The sequence below is a fragment of the Pinus tabuliformis genome, chromosome 7, assembly GCF_031772625.1.
Source record: "Pinus tabuliformis cultivar Carrire ecotype Pingquan chromosome 7, CPIR1, whole genome shotgun sequence".
NCBI classification, from domain to species: domain Eukaryota; kingdom Viridiplantae; phylum Streptophyta; class Pinopsida; order Pinales; family Pinaceae; genus Pinus; species Pinus tabuliformis.
The window spans coordinates 1860244787-1860272572 of NC_142293.1; the positions used below are offsets into that span (position 1 = coordinate 1860244787).

General features: G+C 41.3%; 1 protein-coding gene across 2 annotated transcripts in view; it reads left to right on the forward strand.

The window, feature by feature from the left end:
- Window positions 1-27786, forward strand: part of LOC149255880 (P-loop containing nucleoside triphosphate hydrolases superfamily protein) — a 145152-nt gene that overhangs the window by 30324 nt on the left and 87042 nt on the right. For both annotated transcript variants that reach the window (XM_089460587.1, XM_089460586.1), the window contains exon 4: window positions 26530-27561. In XM_089460587.1, coding sequence (XP_089316713.1) covers window positions 26530-27561 — 1032 coding nt within the window. The remainder of the gene's footprint in view (window positions 1-26529; window positions 27562-27786) is intronic.

Sequence of the window (27786 nt, forward strand, 5' to 3'; positions counted from 1 at the left end):
TCCAATATTTTATTTTCTGTAATGTTTTTATGGTGAAAATTGCAGTAGTGATTTATTCATTGTTTGTTGTAGCAAATAAACTGCATAATTAAATTTACAGTTAGGAGAATAATTTCCAGTTACTGCAATAGATGAAATTTTCACATGGTATCAGAGCTATTATGATCAAGCGGGAAGCTCAAAAGTGATAGGTGGAAATCGACCAGATTCGGAGGGAGTTTGACAACACAATTTACAGATCTACACAGAGGCTGGTTTAGCAGTTTGAATTGTTGGGTAGAGAGCTCGATTTTTTTTTACTTTGCAGGTGGCGGGAAAAATTTGTAGTGCCTAGAAGCAGTTCTAGCGGGGAGCAGAAACATTGGAAAGAAGTTCCAGTGAAGCAGATCAGACTTTGGCTGAGCAGATTCCTTGCTTGGACTCAGAGGGTTTTGTAGTAGTTTGAAGTTGCAAAATCAACATCAGGTGGAAAGAGGAATAGCACACAATAAATTCTTTAGTATGACCATGGGCAGAATTGACAGTCAATAGGCTTTAGATTTGTCTTCTAGGTTGGAGGACAAATTTGCTTGCTTATCAGAATCAACTTCACAGGGTGTCTGGTATATAGATAGTGGAGCATCAACTCATATGACAGGGGTTAGAGAATATTTCTCTAGCTATAAGTAGAAGCAGATGGACTTCTAGATTACGATGGGAAACAAAACAAAGTGTACTCCAGTAGGGAGAGGTACCATCGATTTTCAGAGGGAGTTAGGAGCAAGCACCAACGCTACAGATGTGTTGCATGTGCCAGGATTGGGTATGAACTTGATTTCAGTATCCATGTTACAAGATAAGGGATATGATATCCACTTCGTAGGGAAGAAAGTGTTTGTTAAACACTCAAGTGGGAAGAGGGTAAGACAGATTGGAGTTCAGAGCAACGGATTGTACAGGTTGCAGCTCGACTCTCCAATGGCACTAATAGGCAATAACAGTAGCAGTGGGAAGGAATTGAATGAGTTATGGCATAGGAGAATGGGACATCTACACCATGGAGCACCGAAGATTTTCAGGGAAATAGTAACAGAGGTTCCATAACTCGGCACGGAACACAATGATGTGTGCAGAGGATGCGTACTTGGAAAGTATTCTAAGGCAACATTCCTAAGAAGTGACTGTTGATTTTGGGTAGCATTGGATTTTCTCTAGCTCCGAAATTTTGTGGAGGGGCTAGAACACATGAGATCTCCAAGACCCAGAAATTATTTGGTGAAATTCAGCCTAGATTGTATTTTATTAAAATAATTACTATTTTTAATGGGGTTCCTAAGTCTAAACTTAGAAAAGTAAAAATATTAATGGGTATTAATGAAAATATGGGTGAGAAGCTTCTAAGTGACGAAGATCAAGTCTAATTTAATCTTAGTCGTTGATTAGGGACTTAATCTCGATCGTTGATTCATCAACAGGAAAAGTATAAGAGGATGCTTGAGGGTCAGTTGGAGATACACCAAGTTGATTAGTCAGTTTGATTTTTCTGGGGCATGGTTTGTTGAGAAAATTGAACAAGTGATTTGAGTTGCAATGAGAGGGGTAGAAGCAGAGATTTGGATCGGAAGGGAAGTTCCGAGCCAAAGAGTACGTAGGAGAGAGGCAGCCTGAGCATCAGTAGAGGCAGCACAGAGGCCTACGCAGCCCATGAGGGACTCACGCAGTCCAGAGGGGCTCTTGCAGTGGCAGTGCGGAGTATTCGTCAGTAGCCCTAGATTTTGCTGGAGAAGCAAGGTTATGAGCTAGGAGGGCTGAACAACAATCTTCATCCAACAAATCGATCCAGCAGAAAGGGTGACGCAGTCTTCTAGAGGCAAGATGCTGGCCCACGCAGTGATTGTGCAGTGACTTCTTAGTGTTTGCCGGGAGGGTCAGTTCACTCATTGAATCAACTGTGACTTGGGGAACGAGGTAAACCCTCAAATGTATTTCTTGTTGCCGTGATTTCTCTATAAGGTTAGCTGGTGTGAGAGGCAACCTCTTGTACTTAGATTCTGCTTGCTTAATAATACAAACCCTCTATTTGCCGCACCGGTTTTCCCGCATTTGGGTTTTTCCGGGGACGTGTTGTCCAAAAGTAACGGTGTCCCTTGTGTGTTTGTCTCATCTATTGTTTCAGTTTATGATCTGTATGTCAGTGTAGTCTGCAGTAGTGTTTACATCACTGTTTATCTAATCAAATAACTTGTTGAATGAAATAACAACTAGGAGATGTTAAACTAGTAACTGCAGTAGGATATCTGTTTGTAAAGATTCATAAATTTTTACATGGTATCAGAGCACTGCAGATCATAGGATACTGAAGCCATCAGCCTGGAGATCCAACAAATCTGCTGCAGAGAGGCAGCTATCCCGAGTGACAATGCTGTTCCAAAGCCAGAGACGCAGAGGGAGAGTGATGCAGTGCAGGAGAAGTGACGCAGAGGCTCACGCAGTGCCTGCATCAGCATTCTGAGCCAGGTGAGCGTGACACAGTAGCTGGGAGGAGCCCACATAGTAACTGCGTCAACTATCTAGGCCATCGCAGAAGTAGAGAGAGGCAGATTAGGCTCACGCAGAGCCACGTCATCTTTCTGGACCAAGAAGGAATGGCGCAGTGGCTAGGAGTAGCTGATCTAGCTCACGCTGTGACTACGCAACTTGAGGAACTCAAATTCTTTAGTTGTTGGGGCAGAGGGAGCAATGCAGATCAAAGCTAAGGTGCTGGTGGGACGCTGTTGCTGGTGGTGCAGAACAATGTCTGAGGAGATTGAACCGAGGTAGAGGGAGTCACTGCCTTAACAGATTTCTTGCCAAAGAAATCTAGGTCCGGGTTGCTGAGCAGCAGCAAAGGAGGATTGGAGAGGAGTGATTCGACATTGTTTGGCAGAAGGATTTCTGTGAAGGAAATCAGGACTCAGAGGGAGTTTAGAGGGAACTTGTTCCTTAGAGGATTTCTAGCGCCAAAGAAATCCAGATCCGAGTTTTGCTGGGCAGCAGTGAAAGAGGGAGAAGAGAACCTGTTCGACACTCATTTGAGCAGAGATGGTAGTTAATGGACTAAGGGATCATGACAGATTGGATGGAGCATCCAACTTTGTCATCTGGAAGGCCAAGATCCTAACAGTCTTGGACAAGAATCGCATCAAGGATTATGCCTTGAAAGTGGTTGCTGTTCCGGTTGATGCTGATCCTCTCAAGAAATACGAGGAGGCTCAAGCAAAGGCGAAGTGCATGATCTTGGATGGAGTCAAGGATCATGTGATCCCACATATTGTTGAAAAGGACACAGCAAGGGAAATGTGGGAGGCCTTGACTACCTTGTATGAGGGAACTTTCATTCAACGGAAGATGTTGCTTGAGAATCAACTAAGACAGTACCAGATGCAGAAGGGAGAAGAAATCGATCCCTTCCTTCTCAGATTACAAGGGATTCGAGACTAGCTGACTTCCATGGGGTCTACACCAGATCCTGAGTTCATGGTCAGGATTGCCCTAAGTGTAGTCACTGAAGACTAGGAGACCTTTGTCCAGAGCATCTTGGGCAGGGCTTCTCTCCCCAATTGGGAAGAGATTTGGGCAGCTCTTCGACAAGAAGAGATCAGACGGTTAACCAAGGTGAGAAGTAGCGGCAAAGGAATCAGAGTCAAGAAGGAGGAAAAGGAGGATGCAACTCTCGCATTAGCAGGACAACAAGGGCAACAAAAGAGGAAAAAGAAAGACATATCCAAAGTCAGATGCTTTAGATGTGGGGAACTGGGACATTTCGCCACTCAGTGCCCTCGAAGAAAGGGCAAGGAAGAGAAGTTCGACTCAGACGTTGCTCCAGCGTAAGCTGACAAGGAGGACGATGATGAGGATTGCGCCATGAGTGCTCATGCACCTCTAGAGAAGAGGTGGGGCGATATTGAGGTGTAGTCGGGAGGACTACAAGGGGCATGATCCTTGAAGTGCCCAAACTCTTGGATCACATACGGTTACGGGAGCCCTTAATGACAGTAGCAGAATGACGGGAGTCAATTGGTTTGAGGGATGATGGAGCGACAGTGGCCGAGCTAGAGTGCCTAGGTCTGAAGTAGCGCAATAAAGTGTTGAGTAGTGCGGGAGGCACAAAGCAGATACAACAAACGTAGTAGCATCAGAGGGTCAGAAGAGATCAGCAGTAGAGGTAGCTTCAACATCACGGGGTATCCAGACTGACCAACATGTTAGCTTTTTGGTGACTTTTTTAGTTGCTTACTTTTCAGCAACTGAGTTGCAGTGTAGGAGTTAGCAGTGGCAATGCTATGAGCAGCATGATGCAACATATTGAGAGGGAGTTGTAGAACAGTTGCAGCAGTGGTAGTGGCAGTGTCATGGGCAGTAGTACAGGTTGCAACAGTGTAGTGGATGAAGGGAAGTAGGCCGAGCATCAGCAGCACAGAGGACCGATGCCATAAGATCAGTGTGATACTTCTGTTGGGAAGTATTGCTAGAGCACATTCCTCGCTAAGAGGGAGTGCTGATTTTGGGTAGCATCGAATGTGCTTTAGCTCCGAAATTTTGTGGAGGGGCTAGAACACATGAGATCTCCAAGACCGATAAATCGTTTGGTGAAGTTCCGCCCGGATTGTATTTTATTAAAATAATTAATATTTTTAATGGGGTTCCTAAGTCTAAACTTAGGAAAATAAAAATATTAATGGGTATTAATGAAAATATGGGTGAGAAGCTTCTAAGTGACAAAGATCAAGTCTAATTTAATCTTAGCCATTGATTAGGGACTTAATTTCGGCCGTTGATTCATCAACATAAAAAGTATAAGAGGACGCTTGAGGGTCAGTTGGAGATAGACCAAGTTCATCAGTCAGTTCGATTTTTTGGGGCATGGTTTACTGAGAAAATAGAACAAGTGATCTGAGTTGCAGTGAGGGGCAGAAGTAGAGATTTGGATCGGAAGGGAAGTTTCGAGCCAAAGAGTCTGTAGCAGAGAGGCAACCCGAGCATCAATAGAGGCAGCGCAGAGGCCTACGCAGCCCAGGAGGGGCTCACGCAAAGCTGACACAGTCTAGAGGGGCTCTTGCAGTGGCAGTGCAGAGTATTCGTCAGTAGTCCTAGATTTTGCTGGAGAAGCAAGGTTATGAGCCATGAGGGCTGAACAACAATCTTCATCCAGTGAATCGATCCAGCAGAAAGGGTGATGCAGTCTTCTAGAGGCAAGACGCTGGCCCATGCAGTGATTGCGCAAGGACTTCGCAGTGTTTGCTGGGAGGGTCAGATACTCATTGAATCAACTGTGACTTGGGGAACGAGGTAAACCCTTGAATGTATTTCTTGTTGCCTTGATTTCTTTGTAAGGTTAGCCGGTGTGAGAGGCAACTTGTTGTACTTAGATTCTTCTTGCTCAATAATACAAACCCTTTATTTGTTGCACCGGTTTTTCCGCATTGGGTTTTTTCGGGGACGTGTTGTCCAAAAATAACGGTGTCCCTTGTGTGTTTGTCTCATATATTGTTTCAGTTTATGATCTGTATGTCAGTGTAGTCTGCAGTAGTGTTTACATCACTATTATCTAATTAAATAGCTTGTTGAATGAAATAACAAGTAGGAAATGTTAAACCAGTGACTGCAGTAGGATTTCTGTTTGTAAAGATTCAAAAATTTTCACAGTGACAACATAGCAGATGGTGTGTTAGGGCTTATACATTTAGGTGTTTGTGGCCCGATGTCCACTAGAGCTCTCATTGGTGCCGAATACTTCATCACCTTTATTGATGACCATTCCAGAAAAACCTGGATCTACTTCTTGAAGACCAAAGATGAGGTCTTCAATTGTTTCAGACAGTTTAAGGCTCTCGTGGAGAATGTGACAACAAAAAAGATCAAGGTGCTTCGCTTAGATAATGGCGGAGAATATATTGATAAAAACTTCATAGATTTTTGCGTGAAGGAGGCATCATAAGAGAATGGACAACTTCGTATAATCCACAACAGAATGGGGTAATGGAGCGAAAAAACAAAACCATAGTTAGGGCTACAAAATCTATTTTATATGACCAAGATTTGCCCAGGTTTCTATGGGCGGAAGCATGTAACACGACAATGTATATTCAGAACAAGGCTCCTCATAGAGCATTGGGGAAGAAAGCACCAGAAGGGGTCTTCACAGGGAAGAAGCCATAAGTTAGTCACTTTAGGATCTTTGGCAGCGTTTCTTATTGGCACGTGCCAGATGAGAAGTGAACCAAATTGGATCAGACTGCAGAGAAGGGGTTTCTCGTTGGGTATAGTGAGACCTCCAAAGCATATAGGATCTACATTCCTAGCAATAGGAAGATTGTAGTAAGACGAGACATAAAGTTCATGGAAGATCAAGCTTTCAAGAGATCTCGTGAGATGCCTGCAGGTGATCAAAATCAACCAATTGAAGCTCCATTGGTCTAGCAACAGGGGCAGCCATTGGGATAGTCACAGGGATCCAGTATAGTAACCAGTACTAGCATTTCTTCAAGAGCAGGGAATTTAGTGAGACCTCAAGAAATGGAGCAGCAAGGGTAGGATGAGGAGGAGCTAGTAGAACCTCCCACTACTAGTGGTCGAGCTAGCAAAGAGGTTCGTTAGACATTGAGAGATGCAAAGGAGTTCGTTGGAGCTCCTGGGACGAGCAAAAGAGAGTGCAAGCAGCCTGATAGATATCAAGCATTGGTAGCTCAGGTTGTAGAACCTTCCAACTTTCAGGAAGCCGCACAACATCAAGCGTGGGTAGATGCCATGGTAGAAGAATACAACTCTATCATGATGAATGATGTTTTGGAGGTGGTGTCGAGGCTTGATGACAAGTCAGTTGTAGGTTCTTGATGGATCTACAAGATCAAGTACGCTGTAGATGGCAGTGTGGAGAAGTACAAGGCTAGGTTTGTGGCAAAAGGGTATGCACAAAAAAAAGGGATAGATTATGAGGAGACCTTCACTCCAGTTGCCAGATACACCTCTATTCGGTCAGTTATATCCCTAACAACTTATTTGGGATGGAAAATTCACCAGATGGACATCAAGACAACATTCTTGAATGGGGTGATAGAGGAAGAGGTGTACATTGAATAACTAGAGGGCTTCGAGACTCATGAGAGGCTCACTCGTGTGTGCAGATTGAAGAAAGCTTTATACGGGCTCAGCCAGGCTCCCAGGGCATGGTATGGTCGGATCGATAGCTACTTGCAACAAACGTGATTCATCAAGAGTGACATACATCCCAACCTTTACTATTTGATGGTAGAGGGTGAGCCACTCATCCTAGTATTGTATGTGGATGATCTCTTCTTGACAGGATCATCAGGGCTAATAGAAAACTACAAGAGGAACTTGGCAACAGATTTGGATATAAAGGGTTTGGGGTTGATGCACTATTTCTTAGGATTGGAAGTGTGGCAGAAGGATGAAGAGATCTTCCTTGGGCAAGGAAGATATGCTACAAAAATTCTTAAGAGATTTAGAATGCAGGATTGTAGACCCATGTCTACGCCCATGATCACTAACTGGAAGAAGATAAATGCATCAGATGACAAGGTTGTCGACCCCACCTTGTATAGACAACTTATCGGTTCTCTCATGTATCTGGTCAACAGTCGACCAAATATTTGCTTCGTAGTCAATACCCTTTAGTTTATGGTAGAACCGAAGAGGGTACATTAGGTAGTAGCGAGGCATATTTTGAGGTATGTGCGTGGCACAGTCGAGTATGGGTTGAGATATATTTGAGGGGATGATGTCTGACTATGTGGATTCACAGATGCAGATTGGGCAGGCAGCTCAATGGACAGGAAAAGTACCTTTGGGTACTGCTTCAGTGTTGGATTGAGGATGGTTTCTTGGTGTAGCAGAAAGCAAAAGTCAATAACATTGAGCTTTGCAGAAGTAGAGCATATGGCAGCAAGCACAACTACGTGCAAAGCTATATGGCTTTGGAAGCTGCTAGTAAGCTTGTTCAGGTAGAGGATGGAGGCGACCAACGTCTACTGTGATAATCAGAGTTGCATTAAGCTCTCTTAGAATCCAGTGTTTCATGACAGGTCGAAACACATAGATATTTGGTGTCATTTCATCAGAGATTGTGTACAGCGTGGAGCGGTCCAACTATAGCATGTTCCCATAGAAGAGCGGGTTGCAGATATACTCATGAAAGCTCTAGGGAGAGCTAAGTTCATTTATTTCAGAGAACATATGGGTATGGTGGAGAACCCGTTTTAGTAGCAGGGACAGATTATTTAGGATGCTTCTCAGTTACAGTAGTTGCAGTTGCAGCAACAACAAATGAGAGGGCGTTGCAATGCAGATGCAATGTTGGCAGTGTCAACAACAACACTGATGCAACATCAGAGTTGCGCAGTGGTGGGCAGAAGTAGCCAGACATCAACAACGTGATAAGAGGTAATACAAAGACAGGGTGTTGTGGCAGGATGTGTAACACTAGATAATGCTCGCTAAGAGGGAGTGTTAGTTTCTGTAGCATCAAATGTGTTCTAGCCATGAAATTTGGTGGAGAGGCTAGAAAGCATGAGATCTCCGAAACCCATAAATTGTTTATGGAAATTCCACCTAGAGATGACTTAATTAGATTATTAACCAATTTTTTAATGTTTCCTAAGTCTAAACTTAGGAAAATTGGTTAATTAATCAAAATTAATTAAGTTGAGGTGAGAATAGTCTAGAAACTCACACAGATCGATCCAGAAATGATCTGAGCCATCAATTAAGATTTAATCTTGGCCGTTGGAGTCCCAACAGGAAGATATAAGAAGGGATCGATGTGGTGATGGAGAATACACCAATGCAGATACTCAGTTGCCCAGGCAGTTCGATTTTCTCAGTAGCAGAGACTCAACAGAGAAGATAGAGCCAGAGGGTGAGTAGTAGGTGGCAGAGGAGGTCAACAACATTTCCGGAGGAAGTATTCCAGTTCCGGAAGAGGCAATGAGAGGGAGTGCGAAATTCCCAGAGGGTTTGCGCAAGCACTGCGCAAAGGTTGACGCAGAAGGATCTGTGTGTGGCTGGGGAGGCAGTTTCGGGGACAAAAATTCGCTGTTGGGTGAGGGAAAATTCTCAAAATAATTTTCTAGTATTTTGCTCGGATTAGATCGCCAATGGAGCATCTAAATTATTGTACTTAGATTTGCTGCTGAAGAATAATAATAAAACCCTCATCTGTTGCACGTTTTCCCAAGTTGGTTTTTTTCCGGGGACAATTGTCCAAAAACATCTGTGTTAAATTCTTGTGTATGTGCTAGAATTTCTTAGTTTCCAGTATTTTTATGGTGAAAATTACAGTTGTGATTTATTCATTGTTTGTCGTAGCAAATAAACTGCATAATTCAATTTACAGTTAGGAGAATAATTTCCAGTTACTGAAATAGATGAATGTTTCACATTTCATGCTTGGGTCAATGGTTAATAGGTCAAAGCCTCCATTGTAGGCTTCTAGGGTTTATGTAAAGTGTCCTTGTCCATGTCATAATGTAAAATACCTTCTTGGGCTTCATCGATCGAGAAAGAAATTTATTTTAATGTAAAATAGGTCATTTAGGTCTCCTCCACCAAGTCGGCCTCAACCTGAACAAGTCGACCTAATTAGGAAGCAAAATATACTATATAAAGGCAACAACATGACCTCATTTGGAGCACATCCACAACAAGTTCGATTTGCAGTTGCTGGAGGCGGAAAAGTGTGAAATTCAAGGAAGAGGAAGGAAACCTAGTGAAGGAGAAGGAAGCCTTTGTCAAGCATAAGGAGTCGAATTTTCTCTCTTTGTCTCACACGTGCAAAGTTGTTGGGTTGCTGGAAGGGCCGAAATTGCAGTATTGTAGCTGAGTCGAAATTCTCAAGTACCTAGGGGTCAAAATTCTGGGTTGTTGATGGGCTGTAGTTGTTGGACAAGAAGAAACTGCTGAAGTTTGTTGAATCATATTGGAAGGATGACTTGGTGGAGGAGAAAGGTCTTTTGGTCAGGTCTAAGTTCTTGGTTTATCTCAATTTGATTAGTGGAAGAGTTTGACTGGGTTTTCCCCTAGAGAAGGGTGTTAACCCTAGTTGTTTTCCTACAACTGGTGTCATTGATCTTCATGTTTTGTTTTGATGATTGCTTGATGAAACTAAGATAAAAGAAGAATAAAAAGAAAAGATAATAAAACTACAAGAATATCACAAGTATTTATCAACATAAGAAAATATTTCTACCTTTCTGATTTTCTAACACTTTGGGGTTGGAAGGCCCACCTTCAAACATACGATCATAATAGATGGACGAGGGCACATAATGACTGGCTCAGGTGGCGGAGAATGGTGGCACATCGAGCTATCTAGTGGCTGTAACGCATTGCTGGCTGCCGATTGAAGACAAATCTAGGAGATATTTTTTCCTATGGGTGTCACCCATTGGTGGTGGGTAATAGGGCCCTAAACCATTACATCAAGCCCTGTGGCCTTCCTTGTTTGCAACGCTCTATGTATATCACCTAGCTGGCCACCTGCTAGCACTTTGCCTAATTGCAGTTTCCTTGGCAAACCAAAACCATAATCAAGAAGAAACATATTCTCCTCTTCGTGATTGATCTCAAGCCTCTCCATTGGCTTCTAATTTATGCTTTTCAAAGGGTGCAATACCACGGGTTATTAAAATACGATGGCCTTAGCCCACACACTCATAAAATTACTTCTATGAATGTTTTCCTCTCACATACCCAATACTAAGGGCACGTGAGAGTACGTCTTGATGCTACCAAATTTCAACGAAAAGTAGAAATGAAGAGCCAAGAGAGATAGGGTGAATAGCATGCTCCTCCTAGGTCACATCTCTACACAAGAGTGAAATAAGAATGAACACAATGCTATATGGTGATATCCAATGTCTTCTTCTTCACAAGAGTAAACCCTAATCACAAGAGCAATATCTAAAAAAGACATCCTCCTCCTAGATGTAACTTCTTCTAGGGTTTTCTCATGAATCCTAGTGAATCACTCCAAGAAGACAATTACAAAGAGAATAATATGATGATGACAATTGAAAGACATGCTTCTTCTATTTATGGAAGGTAAGGGAGGCAAACAATACAACGTAGGCTAATGCCTTTTATAAACAACTTACGATAATCACATCTAGGCCAACACAAGTTAAGTGCTTGACTCGAAGGGTACACATGTCATGTTCCAGAGTCCAAGGTGATGTCATACACAATACAAGCTCCAAGATGGTGTAGCTATTGAAGGTGTGTCCACACCTCTCCATCCCAAGCCCACATGAACTTCATTGCCCCTCCTAAGCCATGTACTTCATTGGGTTAGTTGTCCTTGCTAGAACACTATCACCAATATTATATTTATTGTTATTGGCAATTTATCCCCACGTGTTCGAAGTTTAAATTATCAACAATACTAGGGATAATCAGAAAACTTTAAAGAGTACGAAAATAATAATTTTTTTGTCAAAATTTTAACTTCTAAAGCAACATCAACCTCAAACAAACACATTGCTACATAAACAAGAAAATAAAATCGATATCTAAGATGTATAGGATGTTAGTATCAATATTGAAATATGATATTTGTCTTGAGTCATAAAATAGATGAATGATAGAAAATCATATCAAAACAAAAATAAATGTATCTCATGAGATGAATCATGGTAATGAAAACAATGGATTTCCCTTGTTTGCTTGATGGAAAATGGTCGCAACATCCTCAAAAATGTTATCAGAATTGGAACACAAGATTCGCCAACCAAAAAATACATAAAATATTCAAATTTTGAAAAGAACATATAATTCATGTGCATCCATATGAATCCAAATTATTATACACAAATATGCAAAGTTTCTCGTGTATATAGCTAGTAAGGGTGCATATAACCAAAATAGCACCAAGTGCAATCCATCTTTGAAATAAAATAGATCAACAAAGAGGCTCTAAATGGCCTTGTTACCCACCACTTTGTGGGTGACACCCATAGGGGATTTTTTTCTCCTAGATAGTCCTCATCCAACAACTAGTAGCCCCTTGCAGCCACCAGATAGCTCGATATGTCATTTTCTTCACCACTTGAGCCAACCATGTGGTCCCTCGCCCATTTGTTATGATCGTATGTTTGAAGGTGGGCCTTCCAACCCCGAAGGTATGGCTTTTCATTATGTAGTTGGGTAATTTTGTTTACTTACCATGGACACTTTTGGGCATGGATTGGTGGGGGGATTTGGCGGAAAGAGTGGGTTAGGTCTGTACTCTTGTCTCCTTTGCCCGATTTGATGGCTAACCTTGTATCCTAGTCCTGTGATTTCTCCTGTACTGGTTACTAGCTTTAGGGATGACACTAGATGGGAAATCTCGATTTTGGTTGCGTGGTCCTGCTTCCCGATACCATATACATTACTCCCCTCCACTCATTACAACCCCATCCATCACTTTTCCCATTTGGGTCCACATTTATCCATTGGGTCCACAAGGAGTTAGCTTCCCCCTTCCCCTTGTCCACACCTTGGGCCAAGCCTGGAAAGATGCACTAGAGGTTGATGCAGCGAAAAGAAAAGGAAAAAGCATAATTTGGCCACTCTCAATAGGAAATGCATCATAAAATGCAAAATATGGCCAAGACATACAGATTTAGCACGTGGGCAAAAGCCAAACATGAGCCCTACCCCTTATCTATGGCCATCACCTTGGTTCCTATGGGCCCTATTTGAGCCCCCTTTATCATTAAGGAACCCATGGTTGTCCCAACCCCTGGTGGGCAATGAACTGCCCCACCTTAAGGGGTTATCCACTGCTATACCCTACATGTCATGCTCTCATCCGTTGGAGCCTCGAGCAGTTATGACGAAAAATCAATCAAAGGCAAAAGACATATGAAGAAGGGTGGAAAAAAAAGGCTAGGGTAACTCATGTACCACGATTGTTCCCTCCTACATTCATGTACCCAAGTGTGGGCTTCCCCTATCAGAGCTACCCTTGTACCGTGCAATGTGGCTTGGAGCCTTCCCCTTGGTCCCCTGCTCTGGTCCACCATTATATCACATGCCACCCATCACTTGATAGATGTACCATGGACATGCCACTCCCTTTAAAGGCTGAAACCACTTAATAGAGTCCTTGATTAACCCTTTTATTGAGCTTGGAGGCATCTATACATGCCAAAGCCCACTATGGAAGGGCATGCCATTATGAAGTGCGCACTTGTTTTCCATGATTTGTAAGCTCTTTTACTCAATTGCTTTAATGATTTGTTGTATTGGAAGGCGAGGAGACGCATTAGATCTTATGCATGATTGCAGCTGGGTCTCCACTTGGGGTTTGGTCTCCCTATACGGGGTCCAAGCCCTCCAGAGGGTCACATTGGCACTTGTAGGGTGAGCGTTGAGAGCTATGGGCCTCTGCCACAATAGAGAGCAATATTCCACGTCATGGAGTCCACAACGCCTCTCTTGATTGCTCATGTTCCACCTTTTGGACGAGGATGATGCACCTGGACCACCTTGCTCAGCTAGCTTCACACTTGTACCATACACTTGGTAGATGTTCTAAGGTCTAGATGAGGATGTATCTCCCCATAGGAGACAATGGGAGGGCTTATGTCATCATTCCAACCCTTACAGATGGTATGCACTGTGTAGGCATTATCGATCCACTTGGAGACCCGTGACATTGTTGTTGTGCCCCCACACCCATGTGGGGCACCACATTGGATTTGCTTGGATTTCAAGGCGCCATCCCCTTGATCATTATGTTTGGAGTCGATTCTCTCACATTGGCACACTTTGGATTCCACCAGGCCTTCTCAATGGCCCAACAACTCATTATGTTTACTATTTTTCCCTCTTGAGAGGCTTTATCATTGTATTATTGAGTTATCTTGGTGGGCTTGTCACCAAGTCATGTCATTGTTGTACATTATTTTATTATTTGGGGCATTATTAGGCTAATTAGGCTATTTGAACCCCATATTGGATTGTATAAATAGATGAGAGGCTTATTCATTCTTCTCATCATCACTTGGATTGGATCATTTTCTCTTCTTGAGATTTTTGCACTCCCTTTTAGAGGATGAGTTTGGTTTCATGGATGAATTTTGATTTTTGGTTACTATCTCTTAATCTTGGAGCTTCAAAGTATGTCTTGAATTGATGATTAGATATACTCACTATACATGTAAGTGCTCTTTTTCATGTTTATATTTACTTTTGTCTTGTCACATAAATAATGTATGGGATTTTTGCTCTTTAGATTTGAAATAGCCCTAAGTTAATGCAAAATTGTGGAATTTCGGTCTTTTGATGTGTTGCATATATTACATGTGTCTTGTATGGTGAATGATTGTTCCTAGAGGTTATAATTTATTGTTATTGCCTTGATAAGTCATCAATTCTTGCACATTGAAGTATAAATACCTTTGCTCGCTGAGTTCATGCCCTAGATACCATGTAAAGTTGCCTAAGGTCTCCTTGATTGGGTGAAAGCTTCTCCAAATTTTGAAGTCATCCCGTCTCCATTTCTCCCTAAGGCAAGGCACTGATCTAGCCCTTGGTGGTCACTAAAACGAACATCTTTTTCCCTTTTTCTCCTCTTTCTAGGCCTAACCATAGAAGGTCTCCTAGGGCATCAAGCAAAATCTTTTGTAGCCATCCAAAACCCTTGAAAATTGGTCCACAACTGCATTGGGGTCCTCTCAAGGTGTCCTCCAATTTGGAGCTCAATCTGATGGTGGAATCTCGAGATATTGCAAGCCCTAGCCCAAGGGTCATTCCTCAAGTTGATTTGGGCTAGTGTCCTCACTTGGATCATTTGCATTTATTAAAATTGGCAACTAGGGCCAAACTCCATGTGGGTCATCTTATTTATGGCAGCTGATATTTTTCTTGGATCCCTCTCATTGAGAGGTGTAGTATTGATCTAAAGATCATCCAATTCCGATAAGTATTCATGGAGTTATGAATTTATTTGCATTATAAGACAATTCGTCAAGGTTGGCGAGCAACCAAATAAACCCCACATGTGCTCAACGTTTTAGTATAAATAGAGGTGGCCTTCAAGTTATTTCAACACACTTGGGATCTCTTCCTCTCTCTACTTGTCTTTGGGTTTTAGTAGGAGGAGAGATCCTAAGGAATAACGTTGCCCTGATCCAGAGGGCCGAAAGCCGGAAAAGCCGGAAAAGATGGAACTACTGGGACTGCCGGGAACAATCGGAACTGCCGGGAACAGCTGAAACTGCCAGAATTGCCAGGAACTGCCGAAACAGCCGGAGTATCTATCTTCGAAGGAGAGCAGCATGCAAGGGACAACTAACTAACATTAGGACAGTTGTATGGTACTTAGCAGCAAATACACCAAGCATGCAATGTTACAACTAGCATGCAAGGGACAACTAGCATGCAACAACTGTAGGAATTTACAGGGTAAGTTCCTCAGAAAGAACACCAAAAGGACACCGCTCACAACCAGATCACAGATCAATACACCAGTATTTTTGACGTGGTTAAAACCCTCAAAGAGGGAAACAGTCCACGGCCTGTCCCAACGTGGGTACTACAGGCAATTTATTAATCAAAGAATGAAAATTTACATAAGCTTATCTCATGCACGGATTACCCGAACAATGACCCTCCATGCGCTTTAAATAGAACTCATGGACCAATCGGGTGTCAAGCCACGGATCAAGTGTCGGTAATACCGAGGAGAGAATGAACCGTCGGATCACTACATATCGTGACCGTCGGATTGTAAGTTACAAAATGTACAACGGTAAAGAAACACACTTTACCTAACTCTATACCTAACTCTAAACTAGACCAAGTTGTACTTAACTATTTCCTATGTGTCGGAATATCCTAACATCCCCCCTTAAGAACAACTTGGGATAGGATTGAAGGATTTACAAATATGACACAATAGGAGAAGGAAGGAGGCACTAGAGCCTATCCCCCCTTAGTGACAACTTCCTGAACTCCAAGCATATATCGAAGTTTAGTGAACTTCGCCTCTGTGAGAGCCTTTGTGAAGATGTCTGCAACCTGATCATCTGTTGAACAATATTGCACCTCAAGAACATGGTCATGAATGAGCTTTCTGATGAAGTGCATGTGTAGTTCAATGTGTTTGCTGCGCTGATGCTGGACTGGATCTTTGCATAGCTGAATGGCACTTTGATTATCACACCAAAGTGTGGTTGGATGCTGCTGCTCAAAGCCAAACTCTGATAGGATCTGACGAAGCCACAAGGCTTCCTTACTAGCTTCCACGACACCACGATACTCTGCTTCTGCTGACGAAAGAGAAATGGCAGCCTGTTTCTTACAAGCCCATGTAATAGGTCCTGAACCAAGAGTGAAGACATAACCGGCAGTAGACTTCCGATCATCAGGGTCACCAGCCCAATCAGAATCAGTGAAACCAACTAATAGAGGATCTGCTTTGGCACTGTAATGAATCCCAAACTGTACTGTACCTCGAACATAACGAAGTATTCTTTTAGCTACTTTCCAATGACTTTCACGGGGGTTTTGCATAAAACGAGCAACAAGGCCAACAGCAAAGGAAAGGTCAGGACGAGTATGGGTTAAATACAAGAGTTTTCCTACAAGTTGACGGTATAAGTTAGCATCAACTTCAGGAGAAGAACAAGAGACTGAAAGTTTGACTCCAGACTGAAAGGGAGAAGGGGCTGGCTTACAGTCTTCCATGTGAAAATGACGAAGAATATCACAAGCATACTTGGACTGGGAAAGGAAAATACCCTCCTTGGATTGCAAGACTTGAAGACCGAGAAAATAGTGTAAGTGTCCTAAGTCTGTCATTTCAAATTTCTTTTTAAGGCTGGACTTCACATGGTTTATAAGGTTGGGATCACTACCAGTAAGAATAAGATCATCAATATAAAGAACAAGGATGATAAGAGAGTTGCCCACTTTCTTGGTGTAGACAGTATTGTCAGAATAACACCTAGAAAAGCCATATTCTAAAAGAAAGCTATCCATTTTGGCATACCAAGCCCGAGGAGCTTGCTTGAGACCATAAAGGGATTTCTTAAGTCGACAAACAAGGCTGGAGTCTGTTTGTATGAAGCCAATGGGTTGTTCCATATAGATTTCTTCCTGCAAGTCCCCATGCAAGAAGGCAGATTTAACATCCATCTGATGGACTTCCCATTTTAAAGAGGCAGCAAGGGAAAGAACAAGGCGGATAGAGTTCATTTTGGCAACAGGGGAGAAGGTTTCAGTGTAGTCAATGCCTTCAACCTGTGAAAAGCCCTTAGCAACAAGACGAGCTTTATGTTTATCAACTTTCCCATCTGGTCCATACTTGGTTCTGTAAACCCATTTACATCTAACAAGTTTGCGTCCCTTTGGTAGAGGAACAAGATCCCATGTATCATTTGCCAACAATGAATGATATTCTTCATTCATAGCTGCTTCCCAATGTGGATGGCCTGAAGCATCTGCAAAAGTGTCAGGATCATGATTTACTGGAGCTTGAGCCAGTAAAGAAGAGGCTCTTTCAAACTGAGAACGTGTACGTCGCTGATCTGTAGGATCACCGGCAAGATCACCTGCTGCATCCCGAGTAGCACGGACCCATCTTGGAAGTTGAGGATCCTGAGAAGGTGGGGGAGGATTATCATCCTCACTTTCATCATCTGAAGAAGAAATGTTTTCAAAAGTAGATAGGAAGAGGTGGCACATCCGCCGGACTAGGCTCGCAGGCCGATTTATTTTCATCAAATTTTACATCTCTTCTAATGATAACATTTTTGGACTTAAATGGAATAAGTCTATAACCTTTTACATCTTCAGAATATCCAACAAAAGTACATTTCTCACTCTCGGGTTCTAAAGCTTTATGCTTTTCATCTGGAATATGGGCCCATGCTTCACTTCCAAAAACACGAAAGTGACTTACATCTGGTTTAATGGAACTCCAAGCTTCTTCTGGAGTGATATTCTCTAGAACCTTAGTAGGAGTGCGATTGATTATATAATTTGCACAATTAATTGCTTCGGCCCAAAAACTAAGACTGAGTCCTTTAGATTGCAGCATACAATTAGCCATTTCCTTTAAGGTGCGATTTTTTCTTTCAGCTACACCATTTTGTTGTGGAGTGTATGGAACAGTATGTTGCATTTGAATTCCATTTTCGGTGCAAAAGTTGATGAATGTGTTTTTAACATATTCTCCACCATTATCAATTCTTAACTTAAGAATTTGATGTCCAGATTGTTTTTCAACAAAAGCTTTGAAGGCCAAAAATGTGTTAAATACTTCGCTCTTGAGTTTTAAGAAGTATACCCAAGTGCGTCTCGAGAAATCATCAATGAAAGTTAAGAAATACTTGCAGCCAGAGAATGAAGCAACAGGAAGTGGACCACATAAATCACTGTGCACAAGCTGTAAAGGGGCTGAGGCGTGCCAAGAGGCACGTTTTTCAAAACTGTCCCATGTTTTCCGAGTACACATCCGGAACAAACACCATCTCTGCAAGATACCATAGGAAGACCTGTCACCATATTTTCTTTACATAGATGCTGAAGGGAGCGATAGTTTAAGTGACCAAATCGCTCATGCCAAAGTTTGCTCACTTCATCATTATGAGCAACAAATACTGAGGGAAGATTTGATGACCCAAAGTTGTGAAATTTATACAACCTTGTGGAATCATCAGCAATACCAGTAGCTAGAATCTGTTTAGGATCTCTCAGATCCTTGATTACAACATCATGAGGTGAAAATTCAACAATTTTACCTTCACCTGAATGAGTTATCTGATATACAGATAGAAGGTTGCAGGATAAGGTTGGAACACATAATACATCATTAATCTGACCATTGTCTAGATGAACAGTTCCAGTCCCTACAACATTAAGAGATCTATCATCACCAACATATATATTTTTGGTGTTACAATCATTTAAAGAAGAAAACATGGCTTGGTTTTTGGCCATGTGATAAGAGGCTCCAGAATCAATGAGCCACTCATGAGAATGAGAAGAAGAAGATACATTTAATGCATAACCAGACTGAGATGATTGACAACGACATGCAGACAGTGCCATTCCTGAAGATGAAGTTGAAGAATGCTCCACATGGATGTTATGTTTCTTCATTGAGGCTTCCAAGGCTTCCATCTTCTTAAAGCATTTAGATTCTAAGTGGCCATCTCGATTACAAAAGTTACAATGTCTATCAGTCTTCTTCCATTTGTTTTTATTGGTCCTATCATTTTGCTGAAATGATCTTTCATTTTGAGGCTGAGTTGGTTTAGGACCATTCTTTTGAGGATATGACTTCTTAGGATTCTTGGAATTTGGTTGCTGCTGGGCGGCTAACGCTTTCGTGGAAGAGTTTCCAAGATTAAGAAGACCAAGGTGTAAGAGTTTTTCTTGTTCTCTTATTAAAGAATCACAAAAAGAGTCAAAGGAAGGGGCCTTGTAGTCTTTTCCTTGACAAATGAAAGCTTCCCTTGTAGAATGGAAAGTGGAAACAAATACAGAGTAGGCTGGTCCCAACTTAGTAAGGATGGAATAAATAAGGTTACTATCTTCTTTCTTAACCTTAACACCTTCCAAAAGATATCTAAGGGTCTTGAATTTGGACAAGAAATCTTCAATGCAAGAAAAATTATTAGGATCCAATGTAAGCAACTCATTTTCAAGTTGATGGGCTCTAATTTCATTTTTAATCCCAAAAACTTTAGTGAGTTTTTCCAATGCTTCATGAGGAGTCTCAAGTTCTGCAATATGGAATCTAAGATCAGGAGAAATAGACATCCCTATCAAACCACGTGCTTGATCTTGTCTATTTTCCCATTTTGCAGCCTTGTCTTCATCTTTTGGTTTCTTCTCTTGGTCTGTGGCTATTCTGTAGAGACCTTTACTTCTAAGTAAATCTTCCATGTAGGCTATCCATTGGAAGTAGTTAGTGCTGTCAAGAATGACTTGGCATGGACTTTCCATTTTAAAAAAAAAACTGAAGCTGAAGATGCTGAAAGTAAGTGTTCCAATGGATAGATCTCGAAAAATTAGGCGGTTTTAAAAAAAACGGCTCTGAAAAAGGCTTCCGGATGAAGAAGTTATGGCTTTTAAAAAAAAAATTGTTGAAGTTGCCGGCAAAGTGCGCGAATGTGTGGGAATGAAAAAATCCGCCCCCACAAAATGGAGACTTGAACCCAAGACCTCTACTCTCTTAAAATAGCTTTGAACCAATTGATCTATACAAAAAATTTGAGAGAGAGAGAGAGAGAGAGAGGCGGGGGGGCCTTGGTTTGCGTGCTTGCCTTGAGAAAGCTCTTTTTCCCTACAAAACACAAAACACAAAACACAAAACCCAACACGGACATGCAAAGAAAACGAACCTTATGGCTCGAAGTTAGCTTTAGCAAAAAAACTAGATATTTTCAAAAATGAATCTTGCGGCTAAAAGTTAGCTTTGGCCGGAAACTAAATATTTTTCTCAATGTTTCTGATTTTCCAAGATCACACTAAGGTGCAGGTAAAAGAGCATACGCATGAGAGAAAAAAAAAACTTCCTTTCTGTTTCTGATTTGCCCAGATCGCACAGAGTCGCAGGGCAAAGAGCATACGCAGAAATGAAAGGTATAGATCCGGTAATAAAAAAGGTTAAATAAACAGAAACCGAAATAAGCAGAGAGAAAATAACAGTAAACTGCAAAAACACTGTATACCTCCCGATCTGAAAAATGACGCAGCTAGGGCTACCGGAAACCTTTTCGCGTGAAACGAAAGGGGTTCCTCACTGGAACAGATGCTCCGAACGCAACAGAGCAGTCCTCTTGGCCCGAAAGCAGTCAGAAACAGCAGATCTAGGAAACGACAACCGCATGCAGTTTTACCGGCTTCAGATTTGGATCACCAACGGACGCGGCCCTCAAATAGCTCTGATACCATGTAGGAATTTACAGGGTAAGTTCCTCAGAAAGAACACCAAAAGGACACCGCTCACAACCAGATCACAGATCAATACACCAGTATTTTTGACGTGGTTAAAACCCTCAAAGAGGGAAACAGTCCACGGCCTGTCCCAACGTGGGTACTACAGGCAATTTATTAATCAAAGAATGAAAATTTACATAAGCTTCTCTCATGCACGGATTACCCGAACAATGACCCTCCATGTGCTTTAAATAGAACTCATGGACCAATCGGGTGTCAAGCCACGGATCAAGTGTCGGTAATACCGAGGAGAGAATGAACCGTCGGATCACTACATATCGTGACCGTCGGATTGTAAGTTACAAAATGTACAACGGTAAAGAAACACACTTTACCTAACTCTATACCTAACTCTAAACTAGACCAAGTTGTACTTAACTATTTCCTATGTGTCGGAATATCCTAACAACAACACGCATGCTAAGGACAACAAGCATGCTAGGGACAACAAGCAAGCAAGGTGCAGCCAACACATAGGTCAGGATGGCAACATGGTGCAACAATGGCACATAATGCAGTACAGTGATGGGTACAGTCATGATTAATGAAGCGTGATGAGATGAAACATAGTGATGATGGTTGCAGCATGGTGCAGCGCGGTGAGGTGCAGCATGATGATGAAATGCAACACAACGATAGGTGAAGGAGTCACCTTGGAGAATTAGTTGAAGCAGCATGTCTTCAACTGATCTCATGTATCATCTTCTTAGAGATGATCTGTGCTCTTATCTAGATAAGTCAGAGTGTTGATTTCTGTTGTAAACATACTATCTCTCTCTGCTGAACTATTGAAGAACATATGAGAAGAATTGATCAAGGGTTTCCCCACATTGGGGTTTGTCCCTGGCTAGCACCACATCTTGTGTCCTCTTGTCTTGGCTTGTCTTCTGCGATTTATGTTTATGTTCTATTTGCAGTTTACTTTAATGCTGATGTGATTGCTAATCTGGAAAAGATATGGAGCTAACTGTGAAAATTGAAATAAATTGCTCTAAGCATAGAACATACTTAAAATTAACAACATTTGAAATTCAAAAGAAAATTAGTCCTTTGACCCTATTCTCCTCCCTAGCCAGGTCAAGCCCCTCTATTGTTGATCAACTCAATACCCTTGACCTAGTTTGGGTCCACTTGGGTTCTTTGTGTTCCCGCAACTTTTTAATTCAAATTTTAGAAAGATTGCATAGAAGCCATTTCTCCATAGGGATCCTTAGGTCTGGAATACCTCTTGTCAAGGGAAATTTTTTAAACCTAGGCTTAAGTGTTCCCTTTGCCCTTCCTAGAGAGCCTACCACCTTGCCTCTAAAGCAAGTAAGCCATTTTATTGAGTCTCTCTTGTGAATAGGCTTTACGAATCACTCCTCATCCCATCATTGATCTATTCACCCTTGTGATTCCTCTTATATCGAGTATCCTCCCATCAGTGAAAGTCCGTAAAGAGCAGGGAGATTTAGCTGAGGTGATAGTGGGCTATTGCTCCATTGTTGCCACTTGACCTAGTACCCCTCCTAGGACCCTTGCGAGTTTGAGCGATAATAGGCTTCTAAATTCCAAAGAAATCACGCTACAACAAATCGTTGCATAACATCAAAATCATTGCCTATACTGGGATCCTCCTAATCAAGATCACCCTCTAAGCATTAAATAAGATAGAAAACGCTTAAAATGCCTAATCAATGATTTTGCTTGAGTGAAGTGCACATTTTTACTAGGTATAGAGGAGTTCAACAGTGAATGCCAGCAACATCGGGGTACATGGAGGGCTTGTTGCTCTTGATTAAATTTTAGTTCCATACCCTCATACATCATAGAATCCAATAGAAATAGTGCAATCCTGCCAAGCTTGAAATCTATGAAGTCTGCTGAATTTTGAATGGGATCTAAAATTCTACTTTTTTCATATGAAATCCGTTGAGGTTGGAACCAGTCAAAAACATCCCAAAACAATTAATGGTAATGTTAAAAATTTAAGTAAAATGATGAAAATGAAAGATAAATGAGAATGTTACTTGATGAAAATGAAAGATAAGGGAGAATGTCACTTTTACTTTAAGAATTTAATATTACTATTAACTACTAGCCTACTAGGGTATGTATCTCTTGAGATGAATCATGGGAAATGAAAACAATAGGTTTCTCCTTGTTTGCTTGATGGAAAATAGTCACAGTTTCCTCACATCTCAATCCCCTAACTCACTTTTAAATTAACAGGGTTAAAACAGCAAAAAATTGGTTACAAGTTGAAACAAACAAAAATAGGGCAATAATTTCCAAAATATCACAATAATTACCTAAATTATCACAATAATTTCAAAAAGGAAAATTATTGCGATAATTAGTGCTGATATTATCTCCAAGGTTGCTTTTGGCGATATTATCATGATAATTTCCAATATTATTGCGATAAGTGCAATGCTTATTGTCACATCCTAGGTGTCCTTGAGCCAACTCCAATTAGAAGTAAAAGCTACCCGATGCCGTCTAGAGATTGATGCTCTCCTTTGAGATGCACAAGGCTCTTCCTAAGTAGGGCATTGTCCAAGCAAGTCAACCTTTCAATGGGGCCACACTAAAGGGTGTCCACTAAGTCAGCATGAGAACTCTAGTGCCCTAGGGAATAATTCCAAGCAAGCACCCACCTAAGGTCAAGCAATTATTGAGCAAGTTGTTTCCACTGTGCAAATCCACACAGATCATCTCCCATGTGCCAATCCATCTTAGACCATTTGGTAGCTCATCATACACCATGTACTCCAAAGCTCATGAAGAATTTCAAAACATGGTGTAAACACTTTTATAGTAATTTGAAAACTAACAGAAGGGGGATGTGCAACTACAGCTGACAAGATATAAGAATTTTATATTAAATAATACTCTTTTTATACATAGTCTGAGAAGACATTTCATTTCTGTAAGTCAAATTGCAGAATTAAGTCCATATGTGGAAGTCTTGTTCACATCGGGGGTAAGTGCATGGTGAAGGACTGCAGGAGTGGGAAGATTATTGCTTCAGAAGTTGAGCAGGGGCTGTATAGGTTTGGGATGTGGCAATGATGGATTTGCAGGATATAGCAGTGAATGGATTTGCAGGATATAGCAGTGACAAATTCATAAGAGTTGGTTGCTATTGCAGATATCTATGTCAATGCACCTCGGCCATAGAAGTATGGGCATTTAATATTTCAATATCTCTCTCTTCTGAGTAGCTTAAAGACAGTCATTGGTCTACTTTCTATTCGAGAGGAGGAAGGGTATGTGCAACATTTTGGCAGGGGAACAGCACACGGAGTTCTTTGACACATTTATAGTTTGGGGAGAAAATGGAGCATTGGAGCTTGTTCATGCATAGATGTGTGGTCCAATGAATATGCCATCACTGGTGGGTTCTAGGTATTTTCTTGATGAATTTTCATAGAAATGTGGGTTTTCTCTCTTAAGGAAAAGTCAAGTGCAATTTTAGAAGTTTAACACTATAGTCGAAAAAGCATCTGGTAGAAGGATAGGGGTTCTTTGGTTAGATAGTAGAAAGGAATCTATAGCAAAGGAGTTTTTCTTACTTTTTGCAAGATGAAATTTAGAGCAGTGTTATCAGAAGTTCAGAACCAGCTGAGTTAGAGTCTAGATCAATTTGGCTGATTCGATTCAATTTTTTGAGAAGCCTCTTAGACCCTAATTCGCCTTGGTGTGTCTCAGCAGAGTCAGACCCTAAATTGCTGTTGGCCCATTTGCTTGTCTGAGGTGCCTAGGCAAAAGACCTTTGAAAATATTAGAAAAAGAGAACAAGAAGAGACCTTGGAAAATATTAGATAAAGAGAAAAAGAAAACCTAACCTTCCAAAACCCAAAACCTACCTTGCTAAAATAGTAAAATGCCCCCTTATCTTTGTTGCTTTATTTCACTTAGAACTTGCTCTTGAACTGTTTGGAGCTGAAGAAAATCTTATCCGGCAGCTTAGTGTTTAGAGTTGGTTTGGCATTCACTTGGAAAATTTTCATAGGGTAGCTGTCTGTATTTCTTTTGTCTAATCATGTATTTGTTGTATAATCTGACTTCTAGTCATTATTATCAGATATTATATTATTTTATATAAATATCATAGAGTTATGACCAAAGGTTATGCCCTTATATTTTACATTATATATACCAGTTATACCGGTCATTTTATTGTATCACACAGGAATTTTGATATATTGAATATCTCGCTTAAGGCATAATGTGTGTGTTGTGTGGAGTTATTAATAGAACAAGATCCTAAAGTTACAGAACAAATTTTAATATGGTATCAAAGCCACGAAGTTGACAGTCTCCAACCCAGTGAGCTACATGACACTTTTCGGGGGTGTTTGAATTTGATCGCTGCGATTTTTCAAAATATGAATTAACTCTACTGTGGATTAATCCTCCCTTAATAGCACAATTTGTGCTTGGGATCCTCTTGGATGCATCTGTAGGAAAGAATGGTGATAATGATGAAAACCCAGAAACGCGTATTGAGAGAGAAATTTGAAGCTAGATTGGTGGTGTAAGCTAATGCAATATTGTGCAAAATATATTAGATACTTACACTGAGGGTAACTATAAGAACAAGTCATTGGAAAACTTGCATGACATGTTAGTGTCCTATAAAGAATTTTTCATCAGTCTATGTAAATCATATGGTAGAAAGCGCGGTGCTTAGGATATAAGATAATATTGACTGTAATTTTCGGTTCCTTGCCCTGAGACGTCAGATTGTGTTGGATATATTTTTTGAACCCCCCACCATTCTACCATGTCTGGAGCTGATTCCTAATATCTGCAGCCTGAATAAATTTCAAGTCAGGGGGGTAGCCTGTTCTATTGGCACCCGGCCCCATTACGTAATTAAAATGAATTTGGACAATACATAGCCTTGTGGCATCCCTCCTATGTTACAACATACAATGGGGAGCCTTTGAACCATGACAGTCATTCTGTGATGTGGTTTAGTCAGGAGATTCTGTTTTTGGCCCTTCAGACATCTAAAAGCACATTTTAGCCTTTGCTTATGCGACTTGTGTGTTTGTGGTGGGGTGGCACTGTGCCTCGACCCTCTTCATCGATGGCAAACTGCAGTTCATGGGATGGATCTACAGGACAAACCCCTTCTCATGGCATCTTTTTGTTGGTTGTTGGCTGCTATATTTGGCCCCTGGTATGTGTTTTAGAATTTCTTTTAATTTGCTAAAAGTCAAACATCTTATGAGCTGTAACTGGGATTGCCATTTCATGCTTATGTTGTCTCTTTTGGACTAGCCTATCTTGTGATATTGCTGGCTATTTTGTTTCTTGTAATTTGCTAGTTTAAAGTTGCCAATAACAGTTTACTGGAAAGTTCTGGGAAAAGGAAAATGTTGGTTGTCACATAGACTTGCAAATTTTGTGGCCAATGTGGCACCTAGAAAAAATGTTGAGGTTTACTGCATGTGTGAATATCACATCTTTCCTTTCATGTTTTTGACTTTAAAAGCTTCAATAATGCTTACAATACTGATTCATGAGATACATTTATCTTGTCTGTGAATTATGTTGCAGCGTAATTGTGAGGCTCTAATGCTTCTTCAGAAAGAAGGTTTGAAAAAGAAGAATCCTGCAGCGGCTGTTGTCACTACTCTTTTTGAAGCAGGTCAAGATATCTATTGGCCTGCAGAAAATAATTTGCAAAATGATGCAGAAGAGGATTTGGGTGAAATTCTACAAAAAGATTTCTTTGATGATTCTCAGAAAAGAGCCATTGCCTTAGGATTAAATAGACAACGAGCAGTCTTGGTCATTCAAGGTCCCCCAGGTACAGGAAAGACAGTTGTTCTTACTGAACTAATTCGTATAGCTGCCGGAAAAGGTGAAAGAGTGCTGGTGACAGCACCTTCAAATGCTGCTGTAGATAACGTGGTGGAAAGACTTGCTGATCTGGGGCTGAATATTGTGCGAGTTGGAAACCCTGTGCGTATGTCTCCAGCGGTTGCTTCCAAATCTCTAGGAAGTATTGTTGAAAATAGGCTTGCTCGTTTTCGGAGGGAGCTTGCTCGTAAAAGGGATGATTTAAAGAATGACCTACGGCATTGTTTGAAAGATGATTCTTTGGCTGCAGGTATTCGGCAACTGCTAAAGCAACTTAGGAAGACACTGAAACGAAAAGAGGAGGAAGCAGTAAACGAAATATTATCAAATGCTCAGGTTGTTCTTTGTACCAATACAGGTGCAGCAGATCCTTTGGTACGGAAGCTTGCTTCTTTTGATCTAGTCATTATTGATGAGGCAGGACAGGCAATTGAACCTTCTTGCTGGATACCAATACTGCAAGGAAAACGTACCATTCTTGCAGGTGACAATTGCCAGTTAGCTCCTGTGATTCTATCTAGACGAGCCATGGAAGGAGGACTTGGGATCTCTTTACTGGAACGTGCAGCAAAATTATATGCAGGTGACTTGAGTCATATGCTATCAGTTCAATACAGGATGAATGATGCAATTGCGAGTTGGGCTTCAAAAGAGATGTACGGAGGCTCTTTGCAGTCTTCTCCTGCTGTAGCATCTCATCTTCTTGTAGATTCTCCATTTATTAAGGTATGTTGAATTATTCCTACTATAAGCCTTTAGATTGACATGGCAAGGAGAGAGTGAAAATGTTTGTTCACGGTTCTTATCTATCTATCTATTTACCTCTAATACTGTATATGGGATGTTTGATAGATAGAAATAGATGCATAGAGGAGGTGTGGGGTGGGGGAGAGATACTTGCGGTCTGGAAGAAATATGATTTAGAGCTTGTATTGTAAGCATGATGTCTGC